This window comes from Salmo salar, chromosome ssa10 (genome assembly GCF_905237065.1).
Source record: "Salmo salar chromosome ssa10, Ssal_v3.1, whole genome shotgun sequence".
NCBI lineage: Eukaryota > Metazoa > Chordata > Actinopteri > Salmoniformes > Salmonidae > Salmo > Salmo salar.
In genome coordinates, this window is record NC_059451.1 from 1,869,724 (window position 1) to 1,895,544 (window position 25,821).

Consider the following 25,821-nt stretch of genomic DNA (forward strand, 5'->3'; position numbering starts at 1 on the left):
CTATGACACCAACTGTTCACACCCCTCCTGCTCACCTCTTTAGCCATGTCTAATGTGTATTCATGTGATATTTGAGTGACTCGAACATTACTACAAATTCTATAGGCTAAAAAGCATCAGCTGACATGGGCTGGTTATAAATTGTTCTCAGGCCTGTAATGACTGATATGACAAGAGGAACTGATGATGTACTACCCAATATAGAACTGATGATGTACTGCCCAATATAGAACTGATGATGTACTACCCAATATAGAACTGATGATGTACTACCCAATATAGAACTGATGATATACTACCCAATATAGAACTGATGATGTACTACCCAATATAGAACTGATGATGTACTACCCAATATAGAACTGATGATGTAATACCCAATATAGAACTGATGATGTACTACCCAATATAGAACTGATGATGTACTACCCAATATAGAACTGATGATGTAATACCCAATATAGAACTGATGATGTATTACCCAATATAGAACTGATGATGTACTACCCAATATAGAACTGATGATGTAATACCCAATATAGAACTGATGATGTAATACCCAATATAGAACTGATGATGCACTACCCAATATAGAACTGATGATGTACTACCCAATATAGAACTGAGGATGTACTACCCAATATAGAACTGATGATGTACTACCCAATATAGAACTGATGATGCACTACCCAATATAGAACTGATGATGTAATACCCAATATAGAACTGATGATGTACTACCCAATATAGAACTGATGATGTAATACCCAATATAGAAATTGTACCTTTTGCATTCTATTATTACAATTTTCAAGAGTAAGTTGAAAGCCGGACTGAGTCGTCCCCCCCCCCAAAAAGGGAGCGCCCCACAGTTTAGGAACCAGTGGTCTAGAAGTCAAATAACTGACCTAAAGCTTAAAGAAAACAGTTACAAGAATTAGTAAGGTAGATGAAAAATGGAAACTGTATTTTTGTTACATTTAAAAAGTCACTGCATAATTGTCTCTCATAGGATCTATAGGGCTCTGATCATAAGTAGTGCACTATATAGGGAATAGGGCTCTGGTCTATAGTAGTACCACTATATAGGGAATAGTGCTCTGGTCTATAGTAGTACCACTATATAGGGAATAGTACTCTGGTCTATAGTAGTACCACTATATAGGGAATAGTGCTCTGGTCTATAGTAGTACCACTATATAGGGAATAGGGCTCTTGTCTATAGTAGTACAGTATATAGGGAATAGTGCTCTGGTCTATAGTAGTACCACTATATAGGGAATAGTGCTCTGGTCTAAAGTAGTACCACTATATAGGGAATAGGGCTCTGGTCTATAGTAGTACCACTATATAGGGAATAGGGCTCTGGTCTAAAGTAGTACCACTATATAGGGAATAGGGCTCTGGTCTATAGTAGTGCACTATATAGGGAATAGGGCTCTCATCTATAGTAGTGCACTATATAGGGAATAGGGCTCTGGTCTATAGTAGTACCACTATATAGGGAATAGGGCTCTGGTCTAAAGTAGTGCACTATATAGGGAATAGGACTCTGGTCTATAGTAGTGCACTATATAGGGAATAGGACTCTGGTCTATAGTAGTGCACTATATAGGGAATAGGGCTCTGGTCTATAGTAGTGCACTATATAGGGAATAGGCCTCTGGTCATAAGTAGTGCACTATATAGGGAATAGGGCTCTGGTCTATAGTAGTGCACTATATAGGGAATAGGGCTCTGGTCTATAGTAGTGCACTATATAGGGAATAGGGCTCTGGTCTAAAGTAGTGTACTATATATAGGGAATAGGGCTCTGGTCTAAAGTAGTGTACTATATATAGGGAATAGGGCTCTGGTCTATAGTAGTGCACTATATAGGGAATTGGGCTCTGGTCTAAAGTAGTACACTATATAGGGAATAGGGCTCTGGTCTATAGTAGTGCACTATATAGGGAATAGGGCTCTGGTCTATAGTAGTGCACTATATAGGGAATAGGGCTCTGGTCTATAGTAGTGCACTATATAGGGAATAGGGCTCTGGTCTATAGTAGTGCACTATATAGGGAATAGGGCTCTGGTCTATAGTAGTGCACTATATAGGGAATAGGGCTCTGGTCTATAGTAGTGCACTATATAGGGAATAGGGCTCTGGTCTATAGTAGTGCACTATATAGTGAATAGGGCTCTAGTCTAAAGTAGTGCACTATATAGGGAATAGGACTCTGGTCTATAGTAGTGTACTATATAGGGAATAGGGTGCCATTCGTAATGTAAACACCGTCACACTCAGAGATCAAATATTTCCTGCCACATTTCATCATGTGCAGGTCTGGCTCTGTTCGTAAAAACCGAAATTCCAGAGTTAAATCCCAATAACGTGAAAACAACCACAGGCCTGAGATTAGCACCCCCTTCCCACCTTCCCCCCTTCAACACGCACTCTCCTTTTCTCTCTCTCTCTCTCTCTCTGAATACTGTGAATACTTACAGTTTGTTCTTCATCAGTTTACACAGAGCTCACACTAGGAATCTCTGATTTGATGGTTCAACAACTTTCTAGTGTAATGTGAGTTCTACAATCATCCAAATTTAACCCCTTAACCCTCAAACTAAACACTGGGGTAATTTTTTGGGGAATATTTGTGATCATAGCCCCAAAGGTGATTATTTTCAATTCTTTAAAATCCTCACTTTGACAATTAACTTGTTCTTAAGTCCATGTATCAACATGGACTTTTTAAAACAGTGCAAAAAAAACAACTGAATTCTGCCTAGTAATTTCATAAACAGGAACGTGAATCAAGGTTTCCCTGGAGACGTCTCCATCCTGGAGACAAGTGATCCATAACAGGGTGGAGGGGGACCTGTATCAGTGATCCATAACAGGGTGGAGGGGGACCTGTATCAGTGATCCATAACAGGGTGGAGGGGGACCTGTATCAGTGATCCATAACAGGATGGAAGGGGACCTGTATCAGTGATCCATAACAGGGTGGAGGGGGACCTGTTATCAGTGATCCATAACAGGGTGGAGGGGGACCTGTATCAGTGATCCATAACAGGATGGAAGGGGACCTGTATCAGTGATCCATAACAGGGTGGAGGGGGACCTGTTATCAGTGATCCATAACAGGGTGGAGGGGGGACCTGTATCAGTGATCCATAACAGGGTGGAGGGGGACCTGTATCAGTGATCCATAACAGGGTGGAGGGGGACCTGTATCAGTGATCCATAACAGGGTGGAGGGGGACCTGTATCAGTGATCCATAACAGGGTGGAGGGGGACCTGTATCAGTGATCCATAACAGGGTGGAGGGGGACCTGTATCAGTGATCCATAACAGGGTGGAGGGGGGACCTGTATCAGTGATCCATAACAGGGTGGAGGGGGACCTGTATCAGTGATCCATAACAGGGTGGAGGGGGACCTGTATCAGTGATCCATAACAGGGTGGAGGGGGACCTGTATCAGTGATCCATAACAGGGTGGAGGGGGAACTGTATCAGTGATCCATAACAGGGTGGAGGGGGACCTGTATCAGTGATCCATAACAGGGTGGAGGGGGCCCTGTATCAGTGATCCATAACAGGGTGGAGGGGGGACCTGTATCAGTGATCCATAACAGGGTGGAGGGGGACCTGTATCAGTGATCCATAACAGGGTGGAGGGGGACCTGTATCAGTGATCCATAACAGGGTGGAGGGGGACCTGTATCAGTGATCCATAACAGGGTGGAGGGGGACCTGTATCAGTGATCCATAACAGGGTGGAGGGGGACCTGTATCAGTGATCCATAACAGGGTGGAGGGGGGACCTGTATCAGTGATCCATAACAGGGTGGAGGGGGACCTGTATCAGTGATCCATAACAGGGTGGAGGGGGACCTGTATCAGTGATCCATAACAGGGTGGAGGGGGACCTGTATCAGTGATCCATAACAGGGTGGAGGGGGACCTGTATCAGTGATCCATAACAGGGTGGAGGGGGCCCTGTATCAGTGATCCATAACAGGGTGGAGGGGGGACCTGTATCAGTGATCCATAACAGGGTGGAGGGGGACCTGTATCAGTGATCCATAACAGGGTGGAGGGGGACCTGTATCAGTGATCCATAACAGGGTGGAGGGGGACCTGTATCAGTGATCCATAACAGGGTGGAGGGGGGACCTGTATCAGTGATCCATAACAGGGTGGAGGGGGACCTGTATCAGTGATCCATAACAGGGTGGAGGGGGACCTGTATCAGTGATCCATAACAGGGTGGAGGGGGACCTGTATCAGTGATTTTGACTAGATCATCTGCCACGCCCTCTCCTCCCCTCTACTAACCACTGGTCCTGGCAACCCATGTTACGCACACCTGGCAACCATCGTTTAGTACACCTTGCAACCATCGTTACGCACGCCTGGCAACCATCGTTACTGAACACCTGGCAACCATCGTTACGCACACCTGGCAACCATCGTTAAGCACACCTGGCAACCATCGTTACGCACACTTGGCAAACATCGTTACGCACACCTGGCAACCATCGTTAAGCACACCTGGCAACCATCGTTACGCACACCTGGCAACCATAGTTACGCCCACCTGGCAACCATCGTTACGTACACCTGGCAACCATCGTTACGTACACCTGGCAACTATCGTTACGCACACCTGGCAACCATCGTTACGCACACCTGGCAACCATCGTTACTCACACCTCCTCCCCATCGTTACTCACACCTCCTCCCCATCGTTACTCACACCTCCTCCCCATCGTTACTCACACCTCCTCCCCATCGTTACTCACACCTCCTCCCCATCGTTACTCACACCTGGACTTCATCACCACCCTGATTACTCTCCCTTTATTTAGCCGTTGGTCACATACATATATTTAGCAGATGTTATTGCGGGTGTAGTGAAATCCTTGTGTTCCCGAACTCCAACAGTGCAGTAGTATCTAACAATTCACAAATCTAAAAGTAAAAGAATGCAATTAAGAAATATATAAATATTAGGACGAAATGGTGCTCCATATGGTCGTCCATCTGTGATCTGTCTGTCAGGTGATCTGTCTGGCAGGTGATCTGTCCATCTGTGATCTGTCTGGCAGGTGATCTGTCTGTCAGGTGATCTGTCTGTCAGGTGATCTGTCTGTCAGGTGATCTGTCTGGCAGGTGATCTGTCTGGCAGGTGATCTGTCTGTCAGTTGATCTGTCTGGCAGGTGATCTATCTGTCAGGTGATCTATCTGTCAGGTGATCTGTCCATCTGTGATCTGTCTGGCAGGTGATCTGTCCATCTGTGATCTGTCTGGCAGGTGATCTATCTGGCAGGGGATCCTCAGTTCTCGTCCCGGTTCTGGAAGGCGTTCTGCACGCTCATTGGGTGGTCGGCCAGCCTGTCCTCCGGGTTCCACCCGCAGTCCAACGGCCAGTCGGAGCGAGCCAATCAAGACCTGGAGACGACTGTTCGCTGCCTTGTCTCTGCCAACCCCACCACCTGGAGCCAGCAACTCATGTGGGTTGAATACGCCCGCAACACCTTCCCCTGCTCTGCCACTGGGCTCTCGCATTTCGAGTGTTCCCTGGGGTTTCAGCCCCCGCTCTTCCTGGGGAAAGAGGTCGGTATAGCCCCCGCTCTTCCCGGGGAAAGAGGTCGGCATAGCCCCCGCTCTTCCTGGGGAAAGAGGTCGGCATAGCCCCCGCTCTTCCCAGGGAAAGAGGTCGGCCTCGGCCCAGATGTTTGTCCGCTGCTGTCGCCGTACCTAGAAAAGACCCCGGTTGGCTCTTCCCAACACCCCCTCCAGGTATCGACGACAAGCAGATCGCCACCGGACCCCGGCCCTCCGGTATCGTCTCAGACAGAGGGTATAGCTGTCTACTCATGATCTGCCCCTCCGTGTGGCTTCCCGCAAACATTCCCCTCGTTTTATCGGCTCTTTCCCCATGTCCAAGATCATTAGCCCCTCTGCTGTTCGTCTTCTGTTGCCCTGTACCCTCCGTATTCATCCCACGTTTCATGTGTCTAGGATTAAACAAATGTCTCACAGCCCTTTGTCTCCTGTTTCCTTGCTTGGGTCAATAAACATCTGTGACTCTAGCTGTCTGCATCTGTGTCTTATCCTGAGTTCTAATAAGATCGACCATTCAGATTTTTTTAAACATGACTTATTAAAAAAAAAGCTTATGCAACATTCTCAGACCATTTTGAAATTATATATTTTTCAAAAATGGTATCTGTGTCACGTCCTGACCAGTTAAGGGGTCATTTGTAATTGTAGTATGGTCAGGGCATGTTTGTTTTGTGTGTTTTGGGGTTTTTGGTTCTAGGGGATTTTGGTTCTAGTTTTCTATTTCTATGTTTCTTTTTCTATGTGTGGCCAGGTATGGCTTCCAATCAGAGGCAGGTGTCTTTCGTTGTCTCTGATTGGAAGCCATACTTGGTAGCCTGTTTTTCCTGTGTTTTTGTGGGTGGTTGTTTTCTGTATAGTTGGTGTACCTTACAGAACTGTTGATTGTCGTTTGTTATTTTTGTTTAAGTGTTCACTCTCTCTAAATAAATACACAAAGATGAGCACTATACCTGTTGCGTTTTGGTCACCTTTCATCGACGCCTCTGACAATATGATCACACTGATCATACATCAGATGATGTATTACTTGTGAGCATAATCATTTGCTTAATTTTTGTATTTTACTAGACTGATGGCCTGCATCTGATGGTCAGTCTGAGCGGAGGGAGAGAGCAGCGGTGAGGCTGCCTCTCACCTGACTCACCCTCCCTCTGCTCACCCTCCCTCCGCGGAGAAAAGGGGGACAGTCTTCTTTTCTGTATTTATTGAGTCTATCTAATGACGGTTTAAAAAGTTTTGAAAGCTCACAATATCAACTTTGCTATGGGTTCGAGATTTCTTTTTACAGTCTATGGGGAAACTGTACACCTGCTGATCGAACGTTTCATTCAAATCAAAATCAAATCAAATCAAATGTATTTATATAGCCCTTCTTACATCAGCTGATATCTCAAAGTGCTGTACAGAAACCCAGCCTAAAACCCCAAACAGCAATCAATGTAGGTGTAGAAGCACGGTGGCTAGGAAAAACACCCTAGAAAGGCCAAAACCTAGGAAGAAACCTAGAGAGGAACCAGGCTATGAGGGGTGGCTAGGAAAAACTCCCTAGAAAGGCAGGAACCTAGGAAGAAACCTAGAGAGGAACCAGGCTATGAGGGGTGGCCAGTCCTCTTCTGGCTGTGCCGGGTGGAGATTATAACAGCACATGGCCTAGATGTTCAAATGTTCATAAATGACCAGCATTGTCAAATAATAATAATCATAGTAGTTGTCGAGGGTGCAACAAGTCAGTAACACAAGAGTAAGTGTCAGTTGGCTTTTTCAAAATCCTAAATATGAATGCCCAAAATCATGGACATTCATATGAAGTTGGTCCCCCCCTTTACTGTTATAACAGCCTCCGTTCTTCATGGAAGGCTTTCCACTATATTTTGGAACATTGTTGCGGGGACTTGCTTCCATTCAGCAACAAGAGCATTAGGGAGGTCGAGGACTGATGTTGGGCGATTAGGCCTGGCTCGCAGTCAGTGTTCTAATTCAACCCAAAGGTGTTTAATGGGGTTGAGGTCAGGGCTCTGTACAGGCCAGACAAGTTCTTCCACACCGATCTCAACAAACCATTTCTGTATAAACCACACTTGGTGCATGGGAACATTGTCATGCTGAAACAGGAAAGGGCCTTTCCCAAACTGTTGCCACAAAGTTGGAAGCGCAGAATCGTCTAGAACATGAGGTGGGCAATTGCAGTCCTCGAGGGCCTGATTGGTGACACAGTTTTGCTAACACACCTGACTCCAATAATCACCCAATCATGATCTTCAGTTTAGAATGTAATTTGATTAATCAGCTGTGTTTGCTAGGGATGTGTCACGTCCTGACCAGTAAAGGGGTTATTTGTTATTGTAGTTTAGATAGGACATGGCAGGGGGTGTTTGTTTTATGTGTTTCGGGGTTTTTTGGTTTTTTGGTTCATGTTCTATGTTAGTCTATTTCTATGTCTGTGTCTAGTTATTCTATTTCTATGTTTAGTTTATTGGGTTGACCTTCAATTGGAGGCAGCTGTTCCTCGTTGCCTCTAATTGAAGGTCCTATTTAGTAGGGGTGTTTTTTCATGGGTTTTTGTGGGTTGTTGTTCCATGTTTAGCTGTGTGCCTCACAGGACTGTTTCTTCTTCGTTGTTTTGATTCAAGTGTTTTTGTTTCGTTTTCTTCTCAATAAATAAGAAGATGAGTTTACACATTCCCGCTGCGCCTTGGTCCCATCTTTACGACGAACGCGACAGGATGGAGAAACAGTGTGCCTCCAATCAGGCCCTGGAGGACTGGAGTTGCCCATCCCTGGTCTAGAATGTCATTGCTGCAGCATTAAGATTTCACTTCACTGGAAGTAAGGCCCTAGCCCCAGACCATTATTGCTCCTCCACCAAACTTTACAGTTGGCACTATGCATTGGGGCAGGTAGCGTTCTCCTGGCATCCGCCAAACCCAGATTCGTCCATCGGACTGCCAGTTGGTGAAGTTTCATCACTCCAGAGAACACGTTTCCACTGCTCCAGAGTCCAATGGCGGCGAGCTTTACACCACTCCAGCCGATGCTTAGCATTGCGCAATGGTGATCTACATTTAAACTCAGTTTTTCCCAATTCCTGACATTTAATCCTAGTAAAAATGCCCTGTCTTAGGCCAGTTAGGATCACCACTTTAGTTTAAGAATGTGAAATGTCAGAATAATAGTAGAGAGAATTACTTCAGCTTATTTCAGCTTTTATTTCTTTCATCACATTCCCAGTGGGTCACAAGTTTACATACACTCAATTAGTATTTGGTAGCATTGCCTTTAAATTGTTTAACTTGGGTCAAACGTATCGGGTAGCCTTCCACAAGCTTCCCACAATAAATTGGGTGAATTTTGGCCCATTCCTCCTGACAGAGAGTCAGGTTTGTAGGCCTCCTTGCTCGCACACGCTTTTTCAGTTCTGCCCACAATTTTCTATAGGATTGAGGTCAGGGCTTTGTGATGGCCACTCCAATACCTTGACTTGGTTGTCCTTAAGCCATTTTGCCACAACTTTGGAAGTATGCTTGTGGTCATTGTCCATTTGGAAGACCCATTTGCGACCAAGCTTTAACTTCCTGACTGACGTCTTGAGATGTTGCTTCAACATATCCACATAATTTTCCAACCTCATGAAGCCATCTATTTCGTGAAGTGCACCAGTCCCTCCTGCAGCAAAGCACCCCCACAACATGATGCTGTCACCCCCGTGCTTCACGGTTGGGATGGTGTTCTTCGGCTTGCAAGCGTCCCCCTTTTTCCTCCAAACACAACAATGGTCATTATGGCCAAACAGTTCTATTTTGGTATCATCAGACCAGAGGACATTTCTCCAAAAAGTACGATATTTGTCCCCATGTGCAGTTGCAAACCATAGTCTGGCTTTTTTATGGCGGTTTTATAGCAGTGGCTTCTTCCTTGCTGAGCGGCCTTTCAGGTTACGTCGATATAGGACTCGTTTTACTGTGGATATTGTAACGCCCTGGCCATAGAGAGGGGTTTTTTGTTCTTTATTTTGGTTAGGCCAGGGTGTTACATTGGGTGGGCGTTCTATGTTTTTGTATTTCTTTGTTTTGGGCCGTGTGCCGGAGTCACACAGAAGAAGCCTGTTTTTCCTTTGGGTTTTGTGGGGGATTGTTTCTGTTTTGTATTGCATCTGACAGTACTGTTTGGCTGTCGGTTTTCTTGTTTTGTATAGTGTTCTTTCGTCCATTAAAGTACGTCAATGATGAACACTAACTCCGCTGTGCCTTGGTCTACTCTCTCTTCAGACAGCCGTTACAGAATCCCCCACCAACAACGGACCAAGCAGCGGAGGAAGGAGCAGCACAAGGAGGGGATGAAGCAGCATGCTCGGGAGGTCATGGCAGCCTGGTCGTTGGAGGTGTTGGAGTCCAGGATTGACTGGACATGGGATCAATTATTTGACCACTGCAACAACCTGCCGAGGGAGAGCGACGGACACGGGAGGCAGCCCCAAAACATTTTTTGGGGGGCACACAGGGAGATTGGCGGAGTCAGGCGGTAGACCTGAGCCAACTCCCCGTGCTTACCGGAAGCAGCGTGGTACTGGTAAGGCACCGTGTTATGCTGTGGAGCGCAAGGTGTCCCCAGTGCGCGTTGACAGCCCGGAGTGCTACATTCCAGCCCCCCGCAAGTGCCATGCGAGAGTGAGCATCGAGCCAGGGCGGATTGTGCCAGCTCAGCGCGTCTGGTCTCCAGTGCGCCTCCTCGGTCCAGGTTATCCTGCGCCGGCGTTGCGCACTGTGTCTCCAGAGCGCTGGGAGGGCCCAGTTCACCCAATGCCTGCGCTCCGCCCGTGCTGGGCCAAAGTGGGCATTCAGCCTGGAGTGTGGGTAAAGAGCCTACGTACCAGAACTCCAGTGCTCCCCCACAGCCTGGTTTATCCTGTGCCTCCTCCACGGACCAGGCCTCCAGTGGGTCTCCCCATCCTGGTCTCTCCTGTGCCTCCTCCGAGGACCAGGCCTCCAGTGGGTCTCCCCATCCTGGTCAGTCCTGTGCCTGCTCCACGGACCAGGCCTCCAGTGGGTCTCCCCATCCTGGTCTCTCCTGTGCCTCCTCCGAGGACCAGGCCTCCAGTGGGTCTCCCCATCCTGGTCAGTCCTGTGCCTGCTCCACGGACCAGGCCTCCAGTGGGTCTCCCCGTCCTGGTCTCTCCTGTGCCGCTTCCACGGACCAGGCCTCCAGTGGGTCTCCCCAGCCTGGTGAGTCCAGTGCCTGCGCCCAGAGCCAGGCCTCCTTCATGTCTCCCCAGCCTGGTGAATCCTGGGCCAGAGCCGCCAGAGCCGCCCACCAGTCCGGAGCCGCCAGAGCCGCCCGCCTGTCCGGAGCCGCCAGAGCCGCCCGCCTGTCCGGAGCCGCCAGAGCCGCCCGCCTGTCCGGAGCCGCCAGAGCCGCCCGCCTGTCCGACGGTGCCAGAGCCGCCTGCCAGCCGGGCGCAGCCATCGAAGCCCGCCAGCCGGGCGCAGCCATCGACGCCCGCCAGCCGGGCGCAGCCATCGCCGCCCGCCAGCCGGGCGCAGCCAGGGTTGTCCGCCAGCCGGGCGCAGCCAGGGTTGTCCGCCAGCCGGACGCAACCAGAATCGCCCGCCAGCCGGGCGCAGCCAGGGTCGCCCACCAGTCCTCCGGCGCGGCCAGTTGCGCCACCTAAGTGAGTGAAGCCGAGGGTGGAGCGGAGGCCACGTCCCGCACCTGAGCCGCCGCCGTAAGAAGGCCCACCCGGACCCTCCCCTTCAGAGTCAGGTTTTGCGGCCGGAATCCGCACCTTGGGGGGGGGGTACTGTAACGCCCTGGCCATAGAGAGGGGTTTTTTGTTCTTTATTTTGGTTAGGCCAGGGTGTTACATTGGGTGGGCGTTCTATGTTAATTTTTTCTATGTTTTTGTATTTCTTTGTTTTGGGCCGTGTGTGGCTGCCAATCAGGCACAGCTGAAGTTCATTGTTGCTGATTGGGAGTCACACATAAGAAGCCTGTTTTTCCTTTGGGTTTTGTGGGGGACTGTTTCTGTTTTGTATTGCACCTGACAGTACTGTTTGGCTGTCGGTTTTCTTGTTTTTATAGTGTTCTTTCGTCCATTAAATTACGTCAATGATGAACACTAACTCCGCTGCGCCTTGGTCTACTCTCTCTTCAGACAGCCGTTACAGATATTGATACTTTTGTACCTGTTTCCTCCAGCATCTTCACAAGGTCCTTTGCTGTTGTTCTGGGATTGATTTGCACTTTTCGCACCAAAGTACGTTCATCTCTAGGAGACAGAACGCGTCTCCTTCCTGAGCGGTATGACGGCTACGTGGTCCCATGGTGTTTATACTTGCATACTATTGCTTGTACAGATAAACGTGGTACCTTCAGGCTTTTGGAAATTGCTCCCAAGGATGCACCAGACTTGTGGAGGTCTACAATTTTATTTCTGAGGTCTTGGCTGATTTCTTTTGATTTTCCCATGATGTCAAGCAAAGAGGCACTGAGTTTGAAGGTAGGCCTTGAAATACATCCACAGGTACACCTCCAATTGACTCAAATTATGTCAATTAGCCTGGCTTTAGAAGTTTCTGGTAGGCTAATTGACATCATTTGAGTCAATTGGAGGTGTACCTGTGGATGTATTTCAATTTTCCAAGCTGTTTAAAGGCACAGTCAACTTAGTGTATGTAAACTTCTGACCCACTGGAATTGTGATACAGTGAATTATAAGTGAAATAATCTGTATGTAAACAATTGTTGGAACAATGACTTGTGTTATGCACAAAGTAGATGCCAAAACTATAGTTTGTTAACAAGAAAATTTGTGGAGTGGTTGAAAAACGAGTTTTAAATGACTCCAACCAAAGTGTACTTAAACTTCCGACTTCAACTGTACATGTAAAATGTAAATTAGCATGCCATTTTGGACGCAGACTACAGCTAAGGTTGTTCCTACCTGTCTTCAGCATGCATAACACAGTTCCCCGGGGATCTGGCGGAGGCCTGCTGTAGTTTCTGAGACTCTATCCTTCCTGAGAATCCCTCCAATAGACGCAGACCTCCGAAGTTCCCCGCCACATCACCGTAGCCCCCTGCTACCGCCTCCGCTGTCCTCAGACTGGACCTTCCCTGGAGGCCTGGGGCTGCTGCTGGGGACTTCAGGTCCAGGTCGCTCTTATTCTCCAGATACATGTTGAGATTGGAGAGTAGTCCCACACAGGGTCTAGACAGAGAGAGAGAGAGAGATGGAGAGAAAGAGAGACCAATAAAAATAAATGGTATTTGTTAAAGCCACACTACAGAATAGAACTATAGGTCAAAACTACACTACAGAATAGAACTATGGGTCAAAACTACACTACGGATTGGATACATACTGGGCCTATAGGTTAAGGATACATACTGGGCCTATAGGTTAGGCTACAGATTCAGACTGTAGGTTAAGGATACATACTGGGCCTATAGGTTAAGGATACATACTGGGCCTATAGGTTAAGGCTACATACTGGGCCTATAGGTTAAGGAAAAATACTGGGCCTATAGGTTAAGGATACATACTGGGCCTATAGGTTAAGGATACATACTGGGCCTATAGGTTAAGGATACATACTGGGCCTATAGGTTAAGGATACATACTGGGTCTATAGGTTAAGGATACATACTGGGCCTGTAGGTTAAGGATACATACTGGGCCTATAGGTTAAGGATACATACTGGGCCTATAGGTTAAGGATACATACTGGGCCTATAGGTTAAGGATACATACTGGGCCTGTAGGTTACGGATACATACTGGGCCTATAGGTTAAGGATACATACTGGGCCTATAGGTTAAGGATACATACTGGGCCTATAGGTTAAGGATACATACTGGGCCTATAGGTTAAGGATACATACTGGGCCTATAGGTTAAGGATACATACTGGGCCTATAGGTTAAGGATACATACTGGGGCTATAGGTTAGGCTACAGATTCAGACTATAGGTTAAGGATACATACTGGGCCTATAGGTTAAGGATACATACTGGGCCTATAGGTTAAGGATACATACTGGGCCTATAGGTTAAGGCTACAGATTCAGACTGTAGGTTAAGGATACATACTGGGCCTATAGGTTAAGGATACATACTGGGCCTACAGGTTAAGGATACATACTGGGCCTATAGGTTAAGGACACATACTGGGCCTATAGGTTAGGCTACAGATTCAGCCTATAGGTTAAGGATACATACTGGGACTATAGGTTAAGGATACATACTGGGCTTATAGGTTAATGATACATACTGGGCCTATAGGTTAAGGCTACATACTGGGCCTATAGGTTAAGGATACATACTGGGCCTATAGGTTAAGGATACATACTGGGCCTATAGGTTAAGGATACATACTTCGCCTATAGGTTAAGGCTACATACTGGGCCTATAGGTTAAGGATACATACTGGGCCTATAGGTTAAGGATACATACTGGGCCTATAGGTTAAGGATACCAATTCAGACTATAGGTTAAGGATACATACTGGGCCAATAGGTTAAGGAGACATACTGGGCCTATAGGTTAAGGATACATACTGGGCCTATAGGTTAGAGATACATACTGGGCCTATAGGTTAAGGATACATATTGGGCCTATAGGTTAAGGATACATACTGGGCCTATAGGTTAAGGATACATACTGGGCCTATAGGTTATGGATACATACTGGGCCTATAGGTTAAGGATACATACTGGGCCTATAGGTTATGGATACAGAGAAGGCCAAAAGGCATTACAGTATTTGCTTTCCTTCTTTGGCCGTTGTCACTAGACTAGCGTTAACACACACACACAGAGGCCTGCAATAGACTAGAGTTCACAGAGAGAGGCCTGCCCTAGACTACAGTTCACAGAGAGAGAGGCCTGCCCTAGAGTTCACAGAGAGAGGCCTGCAATAGACTAGAGTTAATAGAGAGAGAGGCCTACCCTAGAGTTAACAGAGAGAGAGGCCTGCAATAGACTAGAGTTAATAGAGAGAGAGGCCTACCCTAGAGTTAACAGAGAGAGAGGCCTGCAATAGACTAGAGTTCACAGAGAGAGGCCTGCCCTAGAGTTAACAGAGAGAGAGGCCTGCCCTAGAGTTCACAGAGAGAGGCCTGCAATAGACTAGAGTTAATAGAGAGAGGCCTGCCCTAGAGTTAACTGAGAGAGAGGCCTGCCCTAGACTAGAGTTCACAGAGAGAGAGGCCTGCCCTAGAGTTAACAGAGAGAGAGGCCTGCCCTAGACTAGAGTTCACAGAGAGAGAGTCCTGCCCTAGACTAGAGTTCACAGAGAGAGGCCTGCCCTAGAGTTAACAGAGAGAGAGGCCTGCCCTAGACTACAGTTCACAGAGAGAGGCCTGCCCTAGAGTTAACAGAGAGAGAGGCCTGCCCTAGACTAGAGTTAACAGAGAGAGAGGCCTGCCCTAGACTACAGTTAGTAGAGAGGCCTGCCCTAGACTAGAGGTTACAGAGAGAGGCCTGCCCTAGACTAGAGGTTACAGAGAAAGGCCTGCCCTAGACTAGAGGTTACAGAGAGAGGCCTGCCCTAGACTAGAGGTTACAGAAAGAGAACTGCCCTAGACTAGAGGTTACAGAGAGAGGCCTGCCCTAGACTAGAGTTTACAGAAAGAGGCCTGCCCTAGACTACAGTTAGTAGAGAGGCCTGCCCTAGACTAGAGGTTACAGAGAGAGAGGCCTGCCCTAGACTAGAGGTTACAGAGAGAGAGGCCTGCCCTAGACTAGAGGTTATAGAGAGAGGCCTGTCCTAGACTAGAGGTTACAGAGAGAGGCCTGCCCTAGAGTTAACAGAGAGAGAGGCCTGCCCTAGACTACAGTTCACAGAGAGAGGCCTGCCCTAGAGTTCACAGAGAGAGGCCTGCAATAGACTAGAGTTAATAGAGAGAGGCCTGCCCTAGAGTTAACAGAGAGAGAGGCCTGCCCTAGACTAGAGTTCACAGAGAGAGAGGTCTGCCCTAGACTAGAGTTCACAGAGAGAGTCCTGCCCTAGAGTTAACAGAGAGAGAGGCCTGCCCTAGACTAGAGTTCACAGAGAGAGAGTCCTGCCCTAGACTAGAGTTCACAGAGAGAGGCCTGCCCTAGAGTTAACAGAGAGAGAGGCCTGCCCTAGACTACAGTTCACAGAGAGAGGCCTGCCCTAGAGTTAACAGAGAGAGAGGCCTGCCCTAGACTAGAGTTAACAGAGAGAGAGGCCTGCCCTAGACTACAGTTAGTAGAGAGGCCTGCCCTAGACTAGAGGTTACAGAGAGAGGCCTGCCCTAGACTAGAGGTTACAGAGAAAGGCCTGCCCTAGACTAGAGGTTACAGAGAGAGGCCTCTCTAGACTAGAGGTTACAGAAAGAGGCCTGCCCTAGACTAGAGGTTACAGAGAGAGGCCTGCCCTAGACTAGAGGTTACAGAAAGAGGCCTGCCCTAGACTACAGTTAGTAGAGAGGCCTGCCCTAGACTAGAGGTTACAGAGAGAGAGGCCTGCCCTAGACTAGAGGTTACAGAAAGAGGCCTGCCCTAGACTAGAGGTTGCAGAAAGAGGCCTGCCCTAGACTAGAGGTTACAGAGAGAGATCTGCCCTAGACTAGAGGTTACAGAAAGAGGCCTGCCCTAGACTAGAGGTTAGAGAAAGAGGCCTGCCCTAGACTACAGTTAGTAGAGAGGCCTGCCCTAGACTGGAGGTTACAGAGAGAGAGTGCTGCCCTAGACTAGAGGTTATAGAGAGAGGCCTGTCCTAGACTAGAGGTTACAGAGAGAGGCCTGCCCTAAACTAGAGGTTACAGAGAGAGAGAGGCCTGCCCTAGACTAGAGGTTACAGAGAGAGAGGCCTGCCCCAGACTAGAGGTTACAGAGAAAGGCCTGTCCTAGACTAGAGGTTACAGAGAGAGAGAGTCCTGCCCTAGACTAGAGGTTACAGAGAGAGGCCTGCCCTAGACTACAGTTAGTAGAGAGGCCTGCCCTAGACTAGAGTTAGTAGAGAGACCTGCTCTAGACTAGAGGTTACAGAGAGAGTATTGTGGGCTGGCAGGTATAGTGAGCCAGGAAGTCTGACTGTGTGAGATCCCCAGGGGAATCATAAGCTCATCCATGTGGTCTAGACATGCCTCGTCATGTGATCACAACAATCAGCTACTACCATTGTGTGTCTGCATGGACACTTGGTCCTCATTCAGGAAACCCGCCCTCTAAGCCGAGGCCCCCTGAGGCAGAGAGACGCCGCGTCACATGACCCCCTGGCTGGGCCTCGGCTTCTAGTAACGTGACGCACCACACTACCACACCACACTACCACACCATACTACCACACCACACCACCACACCACACCATACTACTACACCACACTACCACACCACACTACCACACCACACTACCACACCATACTACCACACCACACTACCACACCACACTACCACACCACACTACCACACCATACTACCACACCACACCATACTACCACACCACCACACCATACTACCACACCACCACACCATACTACCACACCACCACACCGTACCATACTACCACACCTTACTACCACACTTCACTACCTCACCATACTACCACACCACACTACCACACCACACTACCACACTACCACACCACACCACACTACCACACCACACTACCACACCCTACTACCACACCACAGTACACTACCACACCATACTACCACACCACACGACCACACCACACTACCACACCATACTACCACACCACACTACCACACCATACTACCACACCATACTACCACACCATACAACCACACGATACTACCACACCACACTACCACACCACACTACCACACCCTACTACCACACCACACTACCACACCATACTACCACCACAGTACCACACCATACTACCACACCACACTACCACACCACACTACCACACTACACTACCACACCATACTACCACACCACACTACCACACCATACTACCACACCACCACCACACTACCACACCACACTACCACACCATACTACCACACCATACTACCACACCATACTACCACACCATACAGATCTACTACTACCACACCATACTACCACACCACACTACCACACCATACGACCACACCACACTACCACACTACCACACCGTACTACCACACCACACTACTACACCATACTACCACACCACACTATCACACCATACTACCACACCACACTACCACACCACACTACCACACCATACTACCACACCACACTACCACACCATACAGATCTACTGCTACCACACCACACTACCACACCATACTACCACACCACACTACCACACTATACTACCACACCATACTACCACACCACACTACCACACCACACTACCACACCACCACACTACCACAATACTACCACACCATACTACCACACCACACTACCACACCATACTACCACACCATACAGATCTACTACTACCACACCATACTACCACACCATACAGATCTACTACTACCACACCATACTACCACACCACACTACCACACCATACGACCACACCACACTACCACACCATACTACCACACCACACTACCACACCATACTACCACAACATACTACCACCACACTACCACACCACACTACCAAACCACACTACCACACCATACTGCCACACCATTCAGATCTCCTCCTACCACACCATACTACCACACCATACTACCACACCACCACGCCACACTACCACACCATACTACCACACCACCACACCACAATTCCACACCATACTACCACACCACGACACCATACTACCACCATACTACCTCACCATACTACCACACCACACTACCACACCACACTACCACACTACCACAACATACTACCACACCACACTACTACACCATACTACCACCCCACACTACTACACCATACTACCACCCCACACTACCACACCACACTACCACATCATACTACCACACCACAATACCACACCATACAGATCTACTGCTAACAAACCACACTACCACACAACACTACCACACCATACTACCACACCACACTACCACACCATACAGATCTGCTACTACCACACCATACTACCACACCACACTACCACACCATACTACCACACCACACTACCACACCACACCACACTACCACACCATACTACCACCACACTACCACACTACACTACCACACCATACTACCACACCACACGACCACACCACATGACCACACAACACTACCACACCATACTACCACACCACACTACCACACCATACTACCACACCACACTACCACACCACACTACCACACCACACTACCACACCATACTACCACACCATACTACCACCACACTACCACACCATACTACCATACCACACTACCACACTACACTACCACACCATACTACCACACCACACTACCACCATACTACCACACCACACTACCACACCATACTACCACACCACACTACCACACCACACCATACTACCACACCACACTAACACACCGCACTACCACACCACCACCATACTACCACACCACACTACCACACCATACAGATCTACTACTACCACACCATACTACCACACCACACTACCACACCATACGACCACACCACACTACCACACTACCACACCATACTACCACACTACCACACCATACTACCACACCATTCAGATCTACTACTACCACACCACAATTCCACACCATACTACCACACCACGACACCATACTACCACCATACTACCACACCATACTACCACACCACACTACCACACCACACTACCACACCACACTACCACACCATACTACCAAACCACACTACCACAACATACAGATCTACTGCAAACAAACCACACTACCACACCATACTACCACACCACACTACCACACCATACTACCACACCATACTTCCACACCATACTACCACACCACACTAACACACCACACTACCACACCATACTACCACACTACACTACCACACCACACTACCACACCACACTACCGCCATACTACCACACCACACTACCACACCATACTACCACACCATACAGATCTACTACTACCACACCATACTACACCATACTACCACACTACCACACCATACTACCACACCACACTACTACACCATACTACCACCCCACACTACTACACCATACTACCACCCCACACTACCACACCACACTACCACACCATACTACCACACCACAATACCACACCATACAGATCTACTGCTAACAAACCACATTACCACACAACACTACCACACCATACTACCACACCACACTACCACACCATACAGATCTGCTACTACCACACCATACTACCACACCACACTACCACACCCTACTACCACACCACACTACCACACCATACTACCACCACAGTACCACACCATACTACCACACCACACTACCACACCACACTACCACACTACACTACCACACCATACTACCACACCACACTACCACACCATACTACCACACCACCACCATACTACCACACCACACTACCACACCATACTACCACACCATACTACCACACCATACAGATCTACTACTACCACACCATACTACCACACCACACTACCACACCATACGACCACACCACACTACCACACTACCACACCGTACTACCACACCACACTACTACACCATACTACCACACCACACTATCACACCACACTACCACACCACACTACCACACCATACTACCACACCACACTACCACACCATACAGATCTACTGCTACCACACCACACTACCACACCATACTACCACACCACACTACCACACTATACTACCACACCATACTACCACACCACACTACCACACCACACTACCACACCACCACACTACCACAATACTACCACACCATACTACCACACCACACTACCACACCATACTACCACACCATACAGATCTACTACTACCACACCATACTACCACACCATACAGATCTACTACTACCACACCATACTACCACACCACACTACCACACCATACGACCACACCACACTACCACACCATACTACCACACCACACTACCACACCATACTACCACAACATACTACCACCACACTACCACACCATACTACCACACTACCACACCACACTACCACACCATACTGCCACACCATTCAGATCTACTACTACCACACCATACTACCACACCATACTACCACACCACCACGCCACACTACCACACCATACTACCACACCACCACACCACAATTCCACACCATACTACCACACCACGACACCATACTACCACCATACTACCTCACCATACTACCACACCACACTACCACACCACACTACCACACTACCACACCATACTACCACACCACACTACTACACCATACTACCACCCCACACTACTACACCATACTACCACCCCACACTACCACACCACACTACCACACCATACTACCACACCACAATACCACACCATACAGATCTACTGCTAACAAACCACACTACCACACAACACTACCACACCATACTACCACACCACACTACCACACCATACAGATCTGCTACTACCACACCATACTACCACACCACACCACACTACCACACCATACAACCACACCACACTACCACACCACACTACCACACCCTACTACCACACCACACCACACCATACTACCACACCATACTACCACCACACTACCACACTACACTACCACACCACACTACCACACCACACGACCACACCACACTACCACACCATACTACCACACCACACTACCACACCATACTACCACACCACACTACCACACCATACTACCACACCATACTACCACACCATACTACCACCACACTACCACACCATACTACCACACCACACTACCACACTACACTACCACACCATACTACCACACCACACTACCACACCATACTACCACACCACACTACCACACCACACTACCACACCATACTACCACACCACACTACCACACCACACCATACTACCACACCACACTACCACACTACACTACCACACCACACTACCACACCACCACCATACTACCACACCACACTACCACACCACACTACCACACCATACTACCACAACATACTACCACCACACTACCACACCATACTACCACACTACCACACCATACTACCACACCATTCAGATCTACTACTACCACACCACACTATCACACCATACTACCACACCACCACACCATACTACCACACCACCACACCACACTACCACAAATCCACACCATACTACCACACCACGACACCATACTACCACCATACTACCACACCATACTACCGCACCACACTACCACACCATACTACCACACCACACTACCACACCATACTACCACACCACACTACCACACCACACTACCACACCATACTACCACACCACACTACCACAACATACAGATCTACTGCAAACAAACCACACTACCACACCATACTACCACACCACACTACCACACCATACTACCACACCATACTTCCACACCATACTACCACACCACACTACCACACCACACTACCACACCACACTACCACACCACACTACCGCCATACTACCACACCACACTACCACACCATACTACCACACCATACAGATCTACTACTACCACACCATACTACACCACACTACCACACTACCACACCATACTACCACACCATACAGATCTACTACTACCACACCATACTACCACACCACACTACCACACCACACTACCACACCACACTACCACATCACCACACCACCACACCATGCTACCACCACACTACCACACCATACTACCACACCACACTACCACACCACACTACCACACCATACTACCACACCCTACTACCACACCACACTACCACACCACACTACCACACCATACTACCACTACACTACCACACCATACTACCACACCATACTACCACACCACACTACCACACCACACTACCACACCACACTACCACACCACACCACACCATACTACCACACCACACTACCACACCATACTACCACACCACACTACCACACCATACTACCACACCATACTACCACACCACACTACCACACCATACAGATCTACTACTACCACACCATACTACCACACCACCACACCATACTACCACACCATACTACCACACCACACTACCACACCACACTACACTACCACACCATACTACCACACCACACTACCACACCATACTACCACGCCATACTACCACACCATACAGATCTACTACTACCACACCGTACTACCACACCACACTACCACACCACACTACCACACCATACTACCACACCACACTACCACACCACACTACCACACCATACTACCACCATACTACCACACCATACAGATCTACTACTACCACACCATACTACCACACCATACTACCACACCATACTACCACACCACACTACCACACCATACTACCACACCACACTACCACACCATACTACCACACCACACTACCACACCATACTACCACACCATACAGATCTACTACTACCACACCATACTACCACACCACACTACTACACCCTACTACCACACCACACTACTACACCACACTACCACACCATACTACCACACCATACAGGTCTACTACTACCACACCACACTACCACACTACCACACCATACTACCACACCACACTACCACACCATACAGATCTACTACTACTACACCCTACTACCACACCCTACTACCACATCATAAAGGTATTTGTTTGTATCTGGGCATTAAGCCTTGCTAATCTGTTCCCGGTGCCTGTGGTTGAGACCATTCAGAAATCAACCAGCCTAGCAATGATCACAAACTGTCTCGCAATGAAATTGTATTAAATTTAAAATATAAAATCAATTGTGCAGACAGTGGAATAATCAACCATACAGAATGTGTGAATTGCCTGCTGTCAGTCATCGAATGGCACTTTCTCCATTGAAAACAGATTAGTAAAAGGTTCCCTAGCTGAGCTTTAGTGGCACAGTATTATACTGTAATTACTAGTCCTAAACTCACTACAACACAACTCAGTGATGACTGTGTTCACTGGCTCTTAACTACAATTACAAAACATAGTAAGCGTTGTTAATGTTTCCAAACACAATATACTAAAGATTTAATTATTCATGTAACAAAATAAGCTTTGAAGGTTTTAGAACGCATATAACATTTAAACCTCATCAAAACTGTTTGACAATGGTCACCTGGTACAGGACATGCATTACAAATATGGAATGACCACAACAAAACAAACAAATTAAAATCTTACCTTGAAAAGTGGATGCTGTGAAGCGCAATTCTGTTGATAGCGATGGTGTCGATGATAGGTAGGATGAAGGTGCCAGGATAAAACTAACAACAAATGTAGACTGTCCCACAAAAGCCCCAGTTTAGTGATGTGGTTTATGTCTTGGTGTGTGAGGTAAGGCAGTCCCAGCTCTGTTCCTTATCCCCTGGGAGGGTTGGGTGGAACGAGAGGGAAAGCTGGAGGTGCTATCTCTCCGAGTCCAAGGAGGAGAAGAGGAGGAGGTGCTATCTCTCCTAGTCCAAGGAGGAGAAGAGGTGGAGGTGCTCTCTCTCCTAGTCCAAGGAGGAGAAGAGGTGGAGGTGCTATCTCTCCTAGTCCAAGGAGGAGAAGAGGTGGAGGTGCAATCTCTCCTAGTCCAAGGAGGAGAAGAGGTGGAGGTGCTATCTCTCCGAGTCCAAGGAGGAGAAGAGGTGGATGTGCTATCTCTCCTAGTCCAAGGAGGAGAAGAGGTGGAGGTACTATCTCTCCAAGTCCAAGGAGGAGAAGAGGAGGAGGTGCTATCTCTCTGAGTCCAGGAGGAGAAGAGGTGGAGGTGCTATCTCTCCTAGTCCAAGGAGAAGAAGAGGTGGAGGTGCTATCTCTCCTAGTCCAAGGAGGAGAAGAGGAGGATGTGCTATCTCTCCTAGTCCAAGGAGGAGAAGAGGAGGAGGTGCTATCTCTCCGAGTCCAAGGAGGAGAAAAGGTGGAGGTACTATCTCTCCTAGTCCAAGAGGAGAAGAGGTGGAGGTACTATCTCTCCTAGTCCAAGAGGAGAAGAGGAGGAAAGTAGAAGGGAAAGGCTCCTCTGAAGGCAGGGTCGAGACGACTGACAGAGGTCCCTCCTCACCCCACCCCTCATCCCTCCCTCCCTCCATCCCTCCCTCCCTCCATCCTCACCCCACCCCTCATTGGTTACTCCCTCCCTCCCTCCTCACTATTCTATTTCTCAGATTAATACCGTACGTGTTTTAGTTACAACCCTCTGTAGATGTCTAGCTCACCCACACCCCTCCTCATTCCTCCCCTCCTCTCCTTCGTTACTCCCTACCCACACCCCTCCTCATTCCTCCCCTCCTCTCCTTCGTTACTCCCTACCCACACCCCTCCTCATTCCTCCCCTCCTCTCCTTCGTTACTCCCTACCCACACCCCTCCTCATTCCTCCCCTCCTCTCCTTCGTTACCCTCTACCCACACCCCTCCTCATTCCTCCCCTCCTCCCCTTCGTTACTCCCTACCCACACCCCTCCTCATTCCTCCCCTCCTCTCCTTCGTTACTCCCTACCCACACCCCTCCTCATTCCTCCTCTCCTTCGTTACTCCCTACCCACACCCCTCCTCATTCCTCTCCTTCGTTACTCCCTACCCACACCCCTCCTCATTCCTCCCCTCCTCTCCGTCGTTACTCCCTACCCACACCCCTCCTCATTCCTCCCCTCCTCTCCTTCGTTACCCTCTACCCACACCCCTCCTCATTCCTCCCCTCCTCTCCTTCATTACCCTCTACCCACACCCCTCCTCATTCCTCCCCTCCTCTCCTTCGTTACCCTCTACCCACAGCCCTCCTCATTCCTCCCCTCCTCTCCTTCGTTACTCCCTACCCACACCCCTCCTCATTCCTCCCCTCCTCTCCTTCGTTACTCCCTACCCACACCCCTCCTCATTCCTCCCCTCCTCCCCTTCGTTACTCCCTACCCACACCCCTCCTCATTCCTCCCCTCCTCTCCTTCGTTACTCCCTACCCACACCCCTCCTCATTCCTCCCCTCCTCTCCTTCGTTACTCCCTACCCACACCCCTCCTCATTCCTCTCCTTCGTTACTCCCTACCCACACCCCTCCTCATTCCTCCCCTCCTCTCCTTCGTTACTCCCTACCCACACCCCTCCTCATTCCTCCCCTCCTCTCCTTCGTTACCCTCTACCCACACCCCTCCTCATTCCTCCCCTCCTCTCCTTCGTTACTCCCTACCCACACCCC

The 25,821-nt window shown here is 48.6% G+C and overlaps 1 protein-coding gene across 1 annotated transcript in view; it reads right to left on the reverse strand.

Annotated features, from left to right (window-relative positions):
* The window catches only part of oca2 (oculocutaneous albinism II), a 321,027-nt gene extending 296,377 nt beyond the window's left edge, over positions 1-24,650 (reverse strand). The window contains exons 1-2 of the mRNA XM_045687206.1: positions 23,828-24,650; positions 12,561-12,827 (exon numbers count right to left, since the gene is read on the reverse strand). Coding sequence (XP_045543162.1) covers positions 12,561-12,796 — 236 coding nt within the window. The 5' untranslated portion in view covers positions 12,797-12,827; positions 23,828-24,650. The remainder of the gene's footprint in view (positions 1-12,560; positions 12,828-23,827) is intronic.
* Between the last annotated feature and the right edge of the window lie 1,171 nt (positions 24,651-25,821).